This window comes from Dryobates pubescens, chromosome 21 (genome assembly GCF_014839835.1).
Source record: "Dryobates pubescens isolate bDryPub1 chromosome 21, bDryPub1.pri, whole genome shotgun sequence".
Taxonomy (NCBI): Eukaryota; Metazoa; Chordata; class Aves; order Piciformes; family Picidae; genus Dryobates; species Dryobates pubescens.
This window is the reverse complement of record NC_071632.1, coordinates 18,612,149-18,630,830: the sequence shown is the minus strand read 5'-3', so window position 1 is coordinate 18,630,830 and position 18,682 is coordinate 18,612,149. Positions and strand designations below refer to the sequence as shown.

Sequence of the window (18,682 nt, the reverse complement as noted above, 5' to 3'; positions counted from 1 at the left end):
TGAAAGTCTGCAGAGAAGGAAAGTCCACAACCTCTCTGAGCAGCCTGCTCCAGGGCTCCATCAGCCTCACAGTAAAGAAGTGTCTCCTTGTGCTGAGCTGGAACCTCCTGTGTTCCAGCTTGTACCTGTTATTCCTTGTCCTGCCACTGGGCACCACCAAAAAGAGCCTGGCACCTTCATCCTGACACCCACCCCTCAGATATTTATCAACATTAATCTTTTTTCAGCCTTCTCCTCTCAAGACCAAACAGCCCCAGGTCTCTCAGTCTTTCTTCGTAAGAGAGATGTTCAAGTCCTGCAATCATCCTTGCAGCTCTCTGTTGGACTCTCTTCAGCAGATTGCTGTCTCTCTTGAACTAGGGAGCCCAAAACTGGACACAATATTCCAGGTGTGGTCTCACCAGGGCATAGTAGAGGGGAAGGAGAACCTCCCTAGCCCTGCTGGACACACTTTTCTTAATGCACTCCAGGATGCTGTTGGCCCTCTTGGCCACAAAGATACATTGCTGCCCCATGGAGAACTTGCTGTTCACTAGGTCTCCAAGGTCTTTCTCCATGGAGCTGCTTTCCAGCAGGATGACCCCTAGTCTGTACTGGTGCCTGGGGTTATTTCTTCCCAGATGCAGGACTCTGCACTTGTCCTTATTCAACTTATTCAAGCCTGAGGTTTGTCTTTGCCTGGCTCTCCAGCTTGTCCAGATCTCACTGGCTGGCAGCACAGCCTTTCAGTGTGCCAGCCACCCCTCCAGCTTCATATCATCAGTGACTTGCTGAGGCTATACTCAGTCATTAACTGCATACACTTTTAAATCAGCCAGCTGTACTGCACTGAAGGAAACAATGTCTATGCACAAGGCAGGTTTAAAGAAGGTCTGACCTGATTAACTGCATCTGAAAGAAGGGCTGTGAACATCATCTCTTCACACGCTCATAGCGCAGAGAACTGTCTCTCTTGTGCAGTGTGAACCCAAGCGTAACTCCTGTCACCTTCAATGGAACTTACTCTGTGCCTAACTGATCAAACCCCGAGTCCAGGCATACTTCTCTACAGCACACAGTTTGATTTTTCCTTTTTCCCTCCCAGAGTCTTCTCTGCTCTAACTATTTCTCAGTTTCAGCTAGGGAGAGCATGCAACAAAGCTGTTTTGCTTACTTATACAAAACCCTTCAGCTAAATGGCTTAGAGGGAAAAAGAGATCTCAGTTTCCTCTTTGGAGAAAGAAACAAAGTTGATCTGGTAAAATTAATTTGCAGGAGTTAGCAATGCAGCTCTGAGAATTAAGCTGTGAAGAACTTAATCCTGTCATTTTTCCTTGTCTTTTCCTTTTCCTTTTTCCTTGTCCTTTCCCTTTGCCTTTTCCTTTCCCTTTCCTTTTCCCCTTTTCACATTCCCTCTTTTCCTTTTTCCCTTTCCCTCTTTCCCCTTTCCCCCTTTCACCTTTCCATATCCCTTTCCCTTTCCTTTTTCCTTTCCCCTGAACTCAGTAAGACAAAGAGAGTGTCAGATTGCAGTGTTTACTTCAGTCTGGGAGCTTTGCTGAGATCCTTCCTTACACTTTCGGGTCATTGCACAATATCAACCTTAGGATCTCAGTCAGGATCAAAGGACAAAATGGCTATAAAGGAGATGAGGAGTTTCAGGCCCATAGTCCTTAAAGACAGAGGTGCTCAATTAATCTAGCACAAGCTAAGCTCTTAGATACCTTTGAAAATTTAGACTAATTCTGTTAAACTGCTCTGGCCATCCCCTGATCTTATTCCTGGCATAGGGTAACCTGCCCACTACATCTCTGCCTTGCCTGAGCCCCTGTGTCTGTGGATTCAATCACTCTTACAAAGACTGTCAGGATCACCTCTTGGCATTCAATATTGAGAAGATGCATACCCCAGCCAATCAAGATGTACCACCAAAAGTATTTCCTCTCTGAAAAGAAGGAGATGACCAGCAGAGTGTGAAGATACAGCCCCTCCACAAGGAGCCAGAAGAAGTTGGCCATGATGCAGTACTGGAAGAAAACCATCATGGCTTTGCAGCCTACCTGGAAGAGAAGAAAGGAACAGTGGTGAACTGCAGCATATTTCCATAGTATCACACCTCCATACCAACAAACCTTGCTGTGGTGTATCTTTGGGACTGCTTTTTGCAGTACCTGAAGCCCTTATGGAACACGCTGTTGGCGTTTTCCAGTAGCACAACATCAGCCCTATCATGAGCACCATGGCATACAGGGATATGGGTCAGGGATGGCTGCACTTTGTGATCCTCAGGGTCTTTTCCAACCTGAATGTTTCTGTGGTTCTGTGATTCTGAGCTCTGTGGTTAAAAGTCAGAAGCCCTATCAAGCTTGCTTGAGGTGGACATGCAACACGGAGATGTCCTGCACTGGAACAGAATTGGATGCACTCTCCTGACTTACAAATGAAATCACTCTCTTTTCTCACTGCCTAGGCTTCTTGCTACTCCTGCCTAAGGTGGGTAAATTTAAAGCAGAGCAGGTATTTCTACAAGAGATGCAGTTTCAGGGCTGACTGCAGTGTTGCTCTTCCACTGAATCCTTTTTGACAGCCAACTCAGCGACACGTTTAGAAAACATCCCTCCCAGGCTTTGGAGAGACCTTATTACATGCAGCACTTGGTAATGGATCTCTGCCTTCCTGATCGATCAGACTCAGCCTCAGAATGGCTGTTATGATGCTGGGAAATACAATCCACGTTTATATAAGGTCCTTTACCCTTTAGATGACAGGCACCAGGCAGAGATGAGTTATTGCATCTCACCAAAGACTGTTTTTTTCCTAAAGAGCAGGCCTTGTGATGTGTCAGTGCTGAAAGACTGACACAGGCTTTGCTCAGAAAAGATTTTCAGCAGGAGAAACAGCTTTACAGCACTGATCCTTCTATTATTTCCCCTTCCACTATCTCATTTAGACCAGCTTGTTTACCTGTCATTCTTCAGGGGTCTTGTCCTGCTCACACCCATGAGGTGTTGTGGTGAGATGGTCTTCCCTGGTTCTTTGCAGATGGCACACCTGCCCAAGTGGCTTCCCCTCTTTGGGACTGTATTAAACATGGGTCATTTGCTTTCATGAAGGTCCCTTCCCTTTCCATACTCATTACTGGTGACTAACAGCTGAGTCAGATTCTGCCTCCAGCCAGTGAGGCAGAGAATCCCTTCTTTGACCCCAGCAAACACTTCTGGGTTTCACTTTAAAGTCCTCATAGTCAGTGAGAAAAATTAATCTTGATTGTTGTAGAAGTTTACTTAAGGATGTGATGAGACATGTCTTAGATCTACTGTAAGGGCCAACTCTTCCCTGCCTTAATGTGCCCAACCATCTATGCTGTAAACATCTACACTCATGACTGTTTAACTGAGGACTGTCTGAAAAGGAGGCACTCTGCAAGAGACACTCTGCTTAAAAAGAGACTACCAGAGTCATTTTAGCTAATGTGTTGAGCTTCCAGCTGCTGCTCCAGAAGGATGGAGATTTCCTGTGGGGCTTGAATACTGCATCCTGCTCTGGGCCCCTCACTAGAAGAGGTGCTGGAGCATGCCCAAAGAAGGACAACACAGCTGGTGAAGGGATTGGAGAGCACAAGTCCTTTGAGTAGCAGCTGAGGGAACTGGGGTTGTTTAGTCTGGAGAAAAGAAGACTGAGGGGAGAGCTTTTTGCTCTCCACAACTCCCTGAAAGGAGGTTGGAGTGTTGTGGGGGATGGTTTCTCCCAAGTAACAGCGACAAGATGAGAGGAAATGGCTTCAAAGTTGCACCAGGGGAGCTTTAGGTTGGACATTAGGAAGTTTCTTCCCCAAAAGGGCTGGTAGGTCCTGGAACAAGTTGCCCAGGTAAGTGATGGAGTCACTAGCCCTGGAGGGATTTAAAAGACATGCAGATGTGGTGCTGAGGGACGTGGTTTAGTGGTGGACTTGGCAGTTCTGGGTTGATGGGTGGATTCAATGATCTTACAGGACTTCTTCAATCTAAATGATTCTGTGACTCTATATTCCCACACATCTGAAGTGTATGAGATGCCCATGCTCAGATGACAGAAGCCTGCTCTTTCTAGAGTACCCTTGCTGAAACAGCAAGACAGGGGGAAAATGTACATGCTGCAGTACACTGCTGTCCTGAAAGGCTGATTTCTTCAACTGTAGTGTGAAAGGTTTATGGCAGGGCACTAAGACATATTTAAGTCAGCTTAAAGATCTGTGTAAGATATCAATCCTGGGCAATGCTGCCGCTCCTGGCATCATTTATGAAGTTGGGACAGTGTCTTCAGCCCAGTCCTGTGTCGTCAGCAAAAGCACCGCCTTAGATTTGCTCCAATAACCATAAAACCCAGAGGCCTCACAATCACCTTTAAGTTACTTAGGTAAAAGATATTGAGATATTTAAGGTAAAAGTCCAGGTCCTCTTACCTGGACTGCCACCTCTGATCACAGGATCATGGAATCATTCAGGTTGGAAAAGATTCAGGTTGAGTCCAACCATCAACCCAACACCACCATGCCCACTAAACCATGTGCCAAAGTGCCATGTCTACACCTTTCTGGAACACCTTCAGGGACACTGACTCCACCACCCCCCTGGGCAGCCTGTTCCAACACCTCACCACTCTCTCAGGAAAGAATTTTTTCCTAACATCCAATCTAAACCTGGTGCAGAAGGGAGAGATTTACACCAAGATTTCTTCAGGCCTCTTCAAGACAAGACAGATAAAAACTCATTTTCTCAGTGACAGATTTATCCAGCACTTTTCTTATATGTTGCCCAGAAGGCATGACCTCTCTGAAGGGCTAGTTGTTGAGTGACTCATTCTGAATTTGCCCACAGCAACAGCTGCTCTTCTCCTCATCTTAGTCAAGGCAGCTTCCTCAGTACTATTTAAAGCTTTTTAGAGCTTCCCACTTGTGAGTCTGTGGCTGGGACACACCTGGAAGATAGGGTAGCAGTAGGGAAGCACCACATGCTCTGGAGATGCTGCAATTAAGGTCTTCAAGCACAGGGACTGGAGTAACACAACATCTCTAGGACTATAGTGCCACTGTAGACACTTGTCTCATAATCATAACTAAATTCAGGAGTCTCCATCTTGAGCTGATTCCCACCCCACAGGCTTACATCAGACTGAATTCCATCCCAGCTCTCATCCACCAATGGATGATGTAACCTGTAATACCGATGCAACAATCAAGTCATGGCTCTGCTTGTAAGGTTACATGGTAGGATTAGTTCTCCATCTCACTATCATGGCGCTGGAATTCACACAGCTGACACAGCCCCACTCATTTTACAACCTAAACCTTGTGCAGCACCCTTCTTAGCTGTGCATTGTCCATCAATTCCTGTGCATGTTGTATGGAGATGTCAGGATAGATTTAGTTTTCAAAGATATTTTGTCGTTTTTGTGGGGCCTTTAACTTTTATTTTATAGAACCACAGAATAATTTAGATTGCAAAAGAACTTTAAGATCATCAACTCCAACAGTTAACCAAACACTGCCAGGTCCACCACTAAACCATATCCCTCAGCACCACATCTGCACAGCTTTGAAATCCTTCCAGGGATGGTGACTCCACTGCTCCCCTGGATAGTCTGTTCCAGGGCTTGAGAACCCTTTTGGGGATGAAGTTTTTCCCTAATATCCAACCTAAACCTGCCCTGGTGCAATTTTAGGTTGTTTCCTCCTGTCCTGTTACTTGAGAGAATAGGCTTGCTACAGCTTTCTTTCATATAGACAATTGGAGAGGACTAAAAAGTCTTCTCTCAGCCTCCTTTTCTCCAGGCTAAACACCCCCAGTTCCCTTACCCCTTCCTCACAAGAAATATCCTCTAAAACCTTCACCAGCTTTCTTGCCCTTTGGATACACTCCAGCACCTCAATGCCTTTCTTAAGAGTTAAAAGGAATAAGACTTATTTCTTATAACGTTGGTTACTCTCTGAGAGGAAGAGTTGCTTATGGGAGGAGAGGATCTAATGTGCTGGCCTAGGTGTTATTGTCTCTGTCAAGAAAGGAAGTGGGAGGATATTCAGCCTTGGAGTTTTGCCCCAGGAAGCCACTGGCCAAGCCAATATTGTTGACTGGAAACAAAGCTTCTCTGGCCCGTTCGAGCGGGAGTTTTTGTCCCACCCAGAGGTTAGAGCAGCAACCTTCTACAAGCCACCTTCACAGGGAGAAGTGTTTTTTCAGTAGTGGCCATTGATTCTGGCATGGACCTCTCTTGAGGTGGTGGCCAAGATGTAATGTTGTATCTTTCCAGCCTTGTCTCCTTCTCATGCAAAAGTTCTTAGTTGCTTTAGAGAGAAGAATGGAGGAAAATTCCACATCCAGGGTCCTAGAGGAGAACTGCAATGGTGAAGACACTTCCAGAAGTTGACTTGGCAAACTGAAAATATGAGTATCAGTTTGTTAACTCAGCCTTCTGCTACTGTGCCTCGTCTTCTGCAGAGACAATTTGGCTACACAGGGTAATGGTTTGACCCTACTGAGGCCAATGGCAAAGCCCCTGCTGATTTCGACTTGGCTTCATGCTGGAGGCCCAATTTGGAGACATTCAGCATGATGCCAATGGAGATTGTTGACAGAAAGAGACCAGCTTCTTACTGAGTGATTCTGCTCCTCCAGAAATGAGCTCTTAGGTCAGACTTTCCCTTAGCACACTCAGCCTTTTGTGTAACAACAGAAAACCAAGACAGATTAAAAAAGCAAACCCCCCAAACCAACCTGAACAAGACTGTCTGGCCAAAAGCCATCACTTCTATTTTCTTCCCTCATTTTAATTGCAGTTGTAGATTAGATTAAAACAAGTTAGCACTAAAACAGCCCCACAAGGCTTATCTCCCACCATGAAAGGGAGCTAAGGTCTACTCTAAGAAGAAACCTCCTCCAAAGTCGTTTGGGTGCTTTTTACTCCTTCCTTCCCTCTGGTGGAGTCTGACAAGCAAATAATGTCCAATGATAATCTGCAACACTAGACATGGAAAATGTACAGAAATGTTGGGTACTGAGGACCAAACACTACCTAGGAACAAAGAAATTTGACTAAAGACATTCTTAAAATGCCATCTTGATAGAAACAAAAGGGCTTCCCATTGAGGCAAGCAGCCTTCAGGTTGTGAGAGCCTAAGCTGTCAAGGTCAGAACCCCAGTTAAAGTAATTTCTCATGCATCAGGAATTATATCAAAGAAAAGGCCTTCATGGGAATAATCATTTTATGTCTTGATGATGGACCCTTCAGCTCCTGCTGCCCTTAGTGGCTTTAGCTGTAACTCAACCCTATGAAAAGCAGGGCAGACAGACACAGGCATGAGAGGTCTCAAACACACATTTTCCCTGTTAACGTGCTGCTCTGCATCAGTGGTGCCCTGGAAACATTATGCAAGAGTGCTCTTGAGCCTTGGCAATGGCAAATTAATTCAATTTATCTTAACCTGCTTTCCTGTAGGTCACAAAGCATTAGATTCTCATGTGCCCATCATTGCCTGAAAGCACACACCGGGATACTTACTCAGTGTCGGCTGTCAGTGGGCAATTTATGAAGCCATTACAACATAGATTTGTATCTGAGCTTGATGATTTGTTACTGCTTTCATAAAGCAAAAGTGATGCTTCTAGACTGAGGAGCTGTGCTGTATGGCCATAGCTGTGCATGCACACATTGCCTGGACAAGCTGGAGAAGTCAGCCTGTGTGAACTTCATGAGGTTCACAAGGTCCAGCGCAAGGTCCTGCACCTGGGTCAGGGCAATCATCAGGGTCAATACACAGGATCCCAGGAGCAAGGGTTGGAAGGGACCTCTGAAGATCACTGAGTCCAACCTGACTGCCAAAGGAGGACCATAGAATCTAGCACAGGTTGCAGAGCAATGCATCCAGATGGCTGCAGGCTGGATGCATTTGGGCTGGGAAATGAAGAGATTGAGAGCAGCCCTCTTAGAAAAGGACTTGGGGGCACTGGTGGAGGAAAAGCTGGACACGAGCTGGCAATGTGTGCTCACAGCCCTGGAAATCAACCATATCCTGGGCTGCATCAAGAGGGACAGCAGGTGAAGGGAGGAGATTCTGCCCCTCTAGTCTGTGCTGGTGACACTACACCAGCAGTGCTGGGTCCAGCTCTGTAGTCTAAGATTCTAAGATTCTGCTTCAGCAAACTAAATCTTTCCTGCTCCAATCAAGACTGTGGAAGGATGAAGATATAAGGAAGAAGCTATTGGGCTCAATTTCCATCTCTTTCCTGTGCCATCACTTCCACTTGCACCAAGCTTGGTCCCCTACTGAACCTGGGCAGAGCATTACATCTCAGACCAGAGTATCCTTTATCTAACAATGGATCAATCTGTACAGACCCCAAAGTCCCAGGAGATAACTTTGGCCTTTCTTTGTGCTTTCACCTCCTTAATGCCAGTTGAAAGCCACTTTAAATGGCAAGGCATTTAAAAGAGTCTTTTTCTGCTGATATGAAAGTTACACGAGACAACCTCTCTTTTATGCGCTTGCAACACAGCAAAGCATGGCACTTGCAGAGACCTTGCAAACTCTATTAAACTCTGTTGGATCTGATGGTCTCCAATGTCTTTTGTAGAATTCTCTGATTCTATGGAAATAAATGAAGCTGCAGCAGTTGACATCAGCAGCAAATGTGGTCCACATGACTGCACTTTATGCCTTGCCCACCTCCCACGCAGGCTCCCTCAAACACAATGCTAGCTGTTGAATTCAGTAGGAAGCTCTTATGTCTGCTCTTCCTCACATAAGAAGCAAGTTTAAGCCCCATGACTGTGATCCTCAAGGCTATTTAAGCATTTCTCTTCCACCTATTTTAACAGGGGTTATGTAACTCTCAGTCTTTGAGGGACTCGGCCTTTCTATTTTGCCTCTCAGGAATACTCTGATTTCTGGGGGCAGTCTTGTGAGTATTTCTAAAATGGTGATTAGCTCTAGCCGGTCTAGCCTCTGCCTCAGATGACTCAGAGCCGAGCTGAGATGTAAAAATAGGATTATCTTGGTAAATGTGCTAACTGCCCCTCCTTTGTGCTCATCAATCACAGACGAATGGCACTTCTGAGCGCATCTTCAGGAATAAAGTGAGTCAACCACGAGGCAGCAACTCCAGAGAGGAGGTGATCAGAGTTTTAACAAGGTCCTTCCCCACAGTTATCACATTTTCTGTCACTATTGGCAGCACTGCATTGCTTTAAAGTGCCAGCCTGTGAGTCAGTTGTGCAAAGAAAGTTCCTGCTTCCGAGCTCTTCCGCAGCCTAACTTTCTGCCTTCATTCCTGGGTTATTTCCACGAGCAAAGGGGAAGGCAAGGAGATAATTAATTCAAGCAAAAACTGTGTAAAACCATGTTAGAACTTGGTCTTTGTGACCTAAGTGGGAGCAGATGTCTCGAATATTCATTTCACTTTTACACAAGTCCATAAAAAGACTTCTGCTCTTCTGTGGTAGTTTTGTATGATTGATGCCTAAAACCTAATTTGAAGTCTTCCTACTGCAACAGGTAAGGCCAAATTCAGGTGTCTGGTCCCCAAGTCAGGAATGCTGGGAGAGGTCTCTGTTCATTTGGGATTTAGAAGCCTGAATCTGTTCTGGAAGTGGGGATGCCTTTGTCCTTTTTCCTTACAGGAACCAAGTGCAGTACTCCCCCTTCTAACAAAATCCTTGCAGCTCTGGGTTTGCCCTGCTGTAAAGCACTTTTTACAAAGGCTTGTAGAGATAGGACAAAGGGCAATGGCTTTAAGGTGCAAGAGGGTAGATTTAGACTGGAGATTAGGAAGAAATTCTTTACAGTGAGGGTGGTAAGATACTGGAACAGGTTGCCCAGGGAAGCTGTGGATGCTGCCCTCTCTGGAGGTGTTCAAGGCCAGGATGGATGGGGCCTTGAGCAGCCTATCTAGTGAAAGGTGGTCCTGCCCATGGCAGAGGGGCTGGAGCTAGTTATCTTTAAGGCCCCTTCTAACCCAAGTCATTCTGTGATTCTGTGATATTTTTATAACCCTTGTGTATCATCCAGCCATTCAATCTGAGTTGGCAATTAAGGTTAAAACCCCTGTGACAGGGAGCAACACACGCAATGGTGGGAGCCATGGGTCTGCCTGAGAGCACACTGGCTTCCAGGAGCTGTGGATTCTGCAGGACAAAGTCCTGTGTTTATACACTGAGGTGTTTCTGGATGGAACAAACACTTTGCATACAGCTTTCTGCAGTCATGCTGCAGTCATGCCTCAGTCATGACCCAGTGCAAACTCCTGCAGGGGTGAGAGGTTAGTTCAAACTCCATGGCTCATTGAGTTCTTGGCTCCTTTACCAACTGGCATTGGCAGTTATCTGTGGCAGCAGACACCAGGCAATTGTTTATCCTTCTAACCATTCATGGACCTTCATAATAAAATCCCATTGCTATGGAATACAGACCCCAGGGAACCACAGAGCAGGGAAGAAAACCCCAGAAGGTAACTGCAGTCCTGAGCTGCACTGAGCTGCAGACAGCACTCAGGGGAAAGCTGGGAGCAGGCTGCTCTTTGATATCAACTCAAACAGAAAGGGCATTTTAAGATCAGGGGCAGGACTTGGTAAGGATCTAGCAAAGGCCAGAAGGCAAGGAAGAATTTGGGTGGAGGGAAGAGAAAAAAAAGAATCTTTTTTTTCTTCTGGTGCTGTATGACATAAAAACCAGGTCCAGGAGGGACCTACTGGCCTGCTCTGTCCTGCTATCACCAGAAAGCAGCTCATCTAATGTCATGAATTTATTATGGAGGGGGTATTTATTTATTCATTTTTTTATAGGTGACTCCTGATCACATCTCTTTATTTTGGTGATTTCAGTTTCCTGGCCTAAACTTATTCATGACCAGTGTCCTCTTCTGTCCACATGACCTCTAGATAAACAGCTCTCCCCCCATTTAATGTTTGCTCCAACTGATAACACTGAATTTGAAAGTGGGAAAAAAATACTCCCAGCCTGGTTACCCTGCTCATTTATCATCCCAGTGGGGAAATCTCACTGCTGCAGACAGCTAGCATGGGATACACAGCCCCATGAAAAACAGACAGTGATGTCTACCCAATAGATTTCCTGCCTCAGCTCCTGCAGAGAGCTGGCCACTGCCATCAGTGGAGCCCAGACAGCCATCCAAATGCAGGTGCCTGCTTCAAAGTGAGGTGAGCAGTCCTTCAGGCTCCAGGGAGGACAATAATTAGAGCTCAACTGATTATAGCTGCATTTGGCTAAAAAAAAACCCAGTTCATAGTCCCATAGAATTATAGAATGGTCCAGGCTGGGAGGGACCTCCAAAGGTCATCCAGTACAACCTCCCTGCAGTCAGCAGGGACGTCCCCAACTAGAGCAGGTGGCCCAGGACCCCAGTGAGCCTCATGTTGAACATCTCCAGGGAAGGGGCCTCAACCACCTCCCTGGTGAACCTGTTCCAGTGTTCCACCATAAAATGGTTCAGAGGTTGGAATGGACCTTAAAGATCATCTAGTTCCAAACCCCCTGCCATGGGCAGGGACACCTTCCAACAGATACCCCTCAAACTTATGCTCTAGTCCCTTCACCAGCTTCATTACCCTTCTTTGGACACAATCCAGCACTGCAATGTCCTTCTTGTAGTAAGGGGCCCGAAACTGAACACAGTACCCAAGGAGTGGCCTCATCAGCGCTGAGAGAGGGAACTATCCCCTGCATCAGGGGACAATCACTGCCCTACTCCTGCTGGCCACACTCCTGCTGATGCAAGCCAGGATGTTTTTGACCTTGGCCACACCCTGGCTCATATTCAGCTGGTTGTCAACCAATGCTCACAGGACCATTTCCACCAGGCAGCTTTCCAGCCGCTCTTCCCCATTCTTGGAGCATTGCACAGGGTTGTTGTGAGCCCCAGTTGTGGGTTTGACCTTAGAAGGGCCCAGCTGTCTATAAACCTTTGACCCTGGTAGTTTATTTTATGCCTTCTCCACACAATTTCAACTGCAGCAAACTTTTCAGTTTCTTTCAAAGAACAGCACCCCAGAAATCTTTCCAAAGTACCTTTTCACATGCACTTGCAAAGTAATTTTGGGGCTGGATGACCTCAGAGGTCTTTCCCAGCCTCAATAACTCTGTGATCCTGTGAAAGAGGTGGAAACTCCGAAGTGCACAACTACTTACTGAGCTCACAAAGCAGTGTTCAGACTCTCCACTTTCAAACAGGATGACATCTTTGATGAAGACTGCGATGGCTCTCATGATGAAGGACATGAAGAGATGCATATGAATATAATTGCGAGTGCAGTGGAGTTTTCTGTTGGGAAGAGATGAAACAACATTTGTGAATAGCCAGGCTTCTCCAAAGCATTATTTATCTATTTACATGTTTTCTTCTGCCAAGATATAGACTTACAATCAATCATCAGGAGCCCTGAAAGCAACTATGTGTTGATGTAAATCATCACAAATCCACTTAAGCCCTTTTAAACCCACAAAACATGTGGCAATCCACACATCTGCAGCAGTATTGCTGTTTGTCAAAACCAAAGCAAAGCAGACCAAAAAAGACAAAATACAGAAAGCCAGGAAACAAGCCCATCACATTGCTCTCCTCTGGAGGAGAAACAGTTTTGACTGACTTAACTGCTCACAATGAAGGTCTGCTTTGCACAGAATGTTTGCACTGCAATAATTCTTTCTAGAGTGAAATGTTTCTTCAGGAAGAGAATGAAATCCTTAGTAGCTGCTGCCAAAATTAGCAGGTATTACAGGCTTTCTGGAGCAGTAAGAACCATCTTTTCACTTGAAACTGACTGGTCATTAATGATACTGAGCACACCAGTGTTTGTCTGTCCCTTGCCCACTAACATTTTGAAGATGAATTCTGATCAAGCAGGTCTATTTTTCCAGAGAGGCTTTGCACCAGCTGAAGTGAAAGGTCTAATGCCCTGGAAATGGGCACTTTGTGCAGTCATCAAAAGCACCACAGAACCTTGCTCAGCAACGTGATCAAATTACCACCTCCTAATGAGTCACTGAGCATGGCCAGGGTTTATGCTCTTAATGGCTGACAATGGCAAGATAATGTGACTTGAGCCCAGGCCTCTGTACTTGCAGGTGAAGGCAAGTCAAATTGCACTTTCCCACAAATGAAGGCTGTCACCCTCCACAGTTTCCCCAGCTTGGCTGGCACCTTGTACCTCGTTGAGATGTGTGTCTGAGTCACTCTTGTAAGAGGAGCAGAGAGAGCACGTGTCCCGAGATGTGCAAAGCAGTTGAAGGGTGAGGCTAATTTTGGAATGAATGTGAGAGTTGCCCTAGAATGTATGCTGCTTCCTACAGCTTTCTGTGGGGGTGATGTCTGGATCAGACTGTTTTAAACTGGACAACCATGTAAGGCATGGGAACCAGGGAAGCAACTGGAGAGGAGATGGAGTCACATCTTGAAGGCTCTTCCATCTCACAGAGGTTGGCCTTTTGCTGTTCTCCTTAGACATAAATAATCCTGTATTAGGAGATCACCTCACATGCAGACTTCTTTGCTGGAAGCACCCAAATTTAGAGGCTTGAATTTATTATAAGTAATAGACACTGCTGCAATCTAGTAATTTAATACCATTTGATATGCTGTTGAATATCTGCCCATCAAGCCATAAGGGTCTGTGTCTCCTGAAGGTCCTGCATCACATCTCCCACTGTTGTGCACATCTCAGAGGCTCCAGCATGTCTAAAATGGCTCTGGGTTCCTATGTCCTGCCATAGAGCTACAGCAGGAATTACTTGTGAGGAAGACTTTGGGAAGTAGTTTTGGGGTGTGATTCCCCTGCACCCTTCTGAATATCTGCTTTAGTAGAAAAGCAGAATACAGAATTAACCAGGTTGAAAAAGCCCTTCAAGATCGTCCAGTCCAACTTATCACCCAACACCATCTAATCAGCTCAACCATGGCACCAAGTGCCTCATCTAGTCTCTTTTTAAACACCTCCAGTGATGGGGACTCCACCACCTCCCTGGGCAGCACATTCCAATGGCCAATCTCTCTTTCTATGGAGACCTTCTTCCTAACATCCAACCTGAACCTCCCCTGGCACAGCTTGAGACTGTGTCCTCTTGTTCTGGTGCTGGTTGCCTGGGAGAAGAGACCAGCCCCCACCTGGCTACAACCTCCCTTTAGGTATCCTTCCATAATACCTAACCTAACTATAGAACTCAACTAGATCTCTGTGGACTGTAATAAGACTATGGCCTCTAGTACAGAGATCCAAATGTAACACTCTACATTTAGAGAGATGAATCCCACCTAATAGCTTACAGCTTTCACAAAAAAAGGGCATAAATCACATACCAGAAAACAGTGGTACTGGAAGATGGAGGAAATTGCCTCTCTGGTCCAAGTGCAACTTGACAGCACTCTTTGATAACATTCCCAGCCTGCAACTTAAACTACGCCCTTTGAGTCGTTCCCTTATGTGGCCATTTAGGCTGGGTGCCTCCAAAAAGCAGCCACAGAGTTGAGACCTCCAGTGTCTAGAGTGTCCATACCAGTATTTCTAGCCATAAATCCTGCATCCTTATAAATTTGGCTGCAAAGCTGTTGTCTCTTGCTTTCTTCCCTCTCTCCTCCCATGGGAGAGACTCTCCCTTATCTGGTAACGATGAGGGAGTATCAGAAGCCTCTTTGGCTTGAGTAATATTTTTTTCCTTGTGCAATCTTGGCTTGTTTAGGCCTAATGCCAGGGTAAAAAGGGGGTGGGGGGAGGGGCAGTTCAGGCCTGGCCAGCCTGAAACCAACCTAGAAAATGGAGGTGAGGGGGGAGATGAAAGAGCCCTCAGGTTTTGGGTGAAGCCCAGGTGGGGAGAAGGGAAACGGGCTTTTGGTCTGGTGTAGAAGAACTCGTGTGCTAAGTTTAGCCTGGGGAGTTGTTTGAATTGCTGTGCTCACCACTAGGCTTTGTAGTTTTCGTAGCACCTATGAACTGCTTTTCCATTTCAGCTTTCCACGACTACCCAATCCATTTGTGTGAGTGCTATTCTTTTCCCCCTTTTGCAGCAACAGAGCAATCTGTTCCACTCTAAACTGGGACACCTTACTTGTGCCTTTGTTATTGTTTTGCTGATGGCCTTACCTGAAGAGACATAAAATGATCATAGCAGCTGTGAGAGCAATGAGTGATAGTGTGTGTCCAATGGTGTAGCCAGTCTTGACCGTGCCGTAGAACGCCGTTTGCTAACATGAAGGGAAGAAAGAAGAAAGGTCTTGTAAAGAGCTGCCAACATACATTCCTAAATACCCCATCTCTAAGCTCTCCCTCACTTGCTTGGTGAGACAAGGAAACCATCCTACTTCATTGTCTTAAAAGAATCTCCAGCTCCTTCATCATTTAGAATCACATCCAGCAGAGTACATTATTCAAAGACCACCAATGTGTGCAAGAAGAACTGTGCCCCTGTACACTGCACTGGTTAGGCCACACCTTGAGTCCTGAGTCCAGTTCTGGGCCCTTCAGTTTAGGAAAGATGTTGAGTTGCTGGAAGGTGTCCAGAGAAGGGCAACAAAGCTGGGGAGGGGTCTGGGGCACAAGCCCTATGAGGAGAAGTTAAGGGAGCTGGGGTTGCTTAGCCTGGAGAAAGTGATGGAAAGTGAGTTATATACTTCTATACCTTCTGAATCTCATGTTGGCCTGCAAATACTGGAATCATCCTATCTAATTAAGGATAAATATAAATGGGGGGAGGTCATTCAAAGTTGACCATGTAAAATCAAGCACCATGTTCTGTGTTGGCATCATAGAGATATTGGTGTGATCTTCTCAAGAGCTGATTTCCTGCCACCCCCTGAAAATGAAAGGGAGGACTGCCTCTTTGGCCAGACATTTGATCTCTGCTTCCAGGGATGCTCAAGAGGATCCTTCCTGCTTGAGGAATCACAGTGGGAATGAAAAATTTGATCATGGGAAGGCCATGTGATTCTGATTTTGATCCTCAGTAAATCGTGATGTCTACCCACCCAAGTTTACAAACCTCTTCCCCTGGAGTACTGTTGGAATCATAGCCACAAGCTACAGCATATGGTGCAGGGTACACATCTGTCCAGCCCTGGCTTGTACAATTCCTGGTCACATTCCCTGGAAGAAAAGATAAAACGAAGATTTAGAAATACAAGTTCAGCTTGCTGTTGGACAAATGCCTGCTTTTGCTGGATTCAAATCACCTCCATCCAGAGACAGGCAATGGACCTGGTAAAGGGTCTAGAGAACAAGTCTTGTGAGGAGAAGCTGAGGAACTGGGGCTGTTCAGCCTGGAGAACAGAAGGCTCAAGGGAGACCTTCTTATTGGCTGCAACTCCCTGAAAGGAGGCTGGACCAAGGTGTGGCTCAGTCTTTTCTCCCAAGTGACAAGGAACAGGACCAGAAGAAATAGTCTCAGGTTGTGCCAGGATGCACAGGTTGGATATAAGGAGGGTTGGTGGGGGTTGGTCTCTTCTCCCAGGCAACCAGCACCAGAATGAGAGGACACAGTTTCAAGCTGTGCCAGGGGAGGTTTAGGCTGGAGGTGAGGAGAAAGTTCTTCCCACAAAGAGAGATTGGCCATTGGGATGTGCTGCCCAGGGAGGTGGTGGAGTCACCATCACTGGAGGGGTTCAAGAAGAGACTGAATGAAGCACTTGGTGCCATAGTTGAGTTGATTAGATGGTGTTGGGTGATGGGGTGGACTTGATGATCTCTAAGGTCTTTCCCAACCTGGTTAATTCTGTTCTATTCTATTCATAGAATCATAGAGTGGTTTGGGTGGGAAGGGACCTGTAAAGGTCATGTAGTCCAACTCCCTGCAGTCAGCAGGGACACCTTCAACTAGAGCAGGTTTCCTTTGGTATTATTTATCACACAGACTTCTATCCCTGACCTGAAAGCTGGTACAATAAATCAGAATGAACCAGTAGTCAAAACTTGCTTCTTAGATGAAGAATTGCCTCAGTGGAACTCAAGAGAGTTGAAATGCAAACATTTTCAACAATGGGGTTCTTTACACACAGGAGTAATAAAACTTCTGCAAACAGGAGCAAATCAATTATGCAGTTATGAGTCATGAAAATATTCAAGCATCACCTCCAGGAATTTCTGACAACTGAGTCATCTGAACATCTTCCTAACCCCAGACCTGTCTTGCACTGAAATCAGCAGCAGCCTATTCCCGTGGCTTAATTCACTTCTTGAGTCCTGGTGACAGGTGGATTTTGGCACTAAGACATGTCCCTGTAATTTGTCTCTACAACAGATCTGTAGCCCATTGAAGGCTCTGGTGCCCCTGTTCATTTCAACAGCTGCTCCAGAAGCAGTTAAATTTAGCACAGCTTGGTGGCTTGCTGTTCTCCAGGGTCACTGCATTTCATTTTTACTAGGATTCACATCAGGGTCATAAGAGATCTCATGAAAACAAATCAAGGACATGACTGTTCAGTACTTTTTTCCTTCTCTCCTCTTCTCTTCTCTTCTCTTCTCTTCTCTTCTCTTCTCTTCTCTTCTCTTCTCTTCTCTTCTCTTCTCTTCTCTTCTCTTCCTCTTCTCTTCTCTTCTCTTCTCTTCTCTTCTCTTCTCTTCTCTTCTCTTCTCTTCTCTTCTCTTCTCTTCTCTTCTCTTCTCTTCTCTTCTCTTCTCTTCTCTTCTCTTCTCTTCTCTTCTCTTCTCTTCTCTTCTCTTCTCTTCTCTTCTCTTCTCTTCTCTTCCCTTCCCTTCCCTTCCCTTCCCTTCCCTTCTCTTCCCTTCTCTTCCCTTCTCTTCTCGTGTGTTATGTAATTTCAGCTATTTCTTGCTCATTACAACAGATGCCATTATCTGAACCTATTTCCTGCTCAAAGCTCTATTGGGCATGCCTTCAGCTTTCATAGTGGTTCTGATTACTTGCTTCTTATTCTCAATGAACTAAGGGATGCTTCTTTCAGCCTAATCTTTTCTCAGAAGTACATTTGTGAATGGGAGCCTTGTGTGTAGGAGAAATCCTCTTCTGGGTGCTGTCAGGAGCACAGAACAAAATCCCTGGTTCCCATTTCAGGGGTGAACAATCTCTGCAGAAGCAGCAGGTGTATGGTCCCATGAGGATGGACTATTGTTTATCAGATGCAGAGGCACCAAGTGTGAGGTCCCATGAGGATGGAATTTTGTTTCTGAGATGCAGAAGCATCAGGTATATGGTCCCACAGGGATGGGACATTATGAGATGCTGCTAGTGATGCTGCAGGGACATACTCCAGCTGATTCACAGTGACTCTGCCTGTGGCAAAGAGGAATCAAGGCAACTAGGCAGAACTGTTCTCACTGTAATGTAAATTCAGTGAAATCTGAGGTGTAAATCAGCTATCCTGGATCCTCAGACACACCACCATTGCTGAGGTGCAGTAACTTGGATTTTGTATCTGAGTCCAGAGCAAAGCACCACAGGGAGAAAATCAGAGCGATCTCAGCACCCCAGGTCTTCCACTGCTGTCTTCTCTCTTTGCAGGTAGGAGGACAAAGGAGTTTAAAGATGAGGTTTTAAAGGGCACAAGGTGATGACCTTTTCATAAGGCTCCCTGCCAGGCAGGAGGGGATGGAATGTGCAAAAGGAGCAAAACAACAGTGCAGAAATGAAAGGGAGAAATAGTAATTAGCTTTCTGGAGGTGGCAAATAAACTGTGTAAGGGAATCCTTATGCAGGTTAAAGAAACTATAACT

At 45.8% G+C, this 18,682-nt stretch overlaps 1 protein-coding gene across 1 annotated transcript in view; it reads right to left on the bottom strand.

The window, feature by feature from the left end:
• Positions 1 to 18,682, bottom strand: part of LOC104298092 (vasoactive intestinal polypeptide receptor) — a 97,053-nt gene that overhangs the window by 15,449 nt on the left and 62,922 nt on the right. The window contains exons 4-7 of the mRNA XM_054171253.1: positions 15,996 to 16,099; positions 15,101 to 15,201; positions 12,156 to 12,288; positions 1,886 to 2,039 (exon numbers count right to left, since the gene is read on the bottom strand). Coding sequence (XP_054027228.1) covers positions 1,886 to 2,039; positions 12,156 to 12,288; positions 15,101 to 15,201; positions 15,996 to 16,099 — 492 coding nt within the window. The remainder of the gene's footprint in view (positions 1 to 1,885; positions 2,040 to 12,155; positions 12,289 to 15,100; positions 15,202 to 15,995; positions 16,100 to 18,682) is intronic.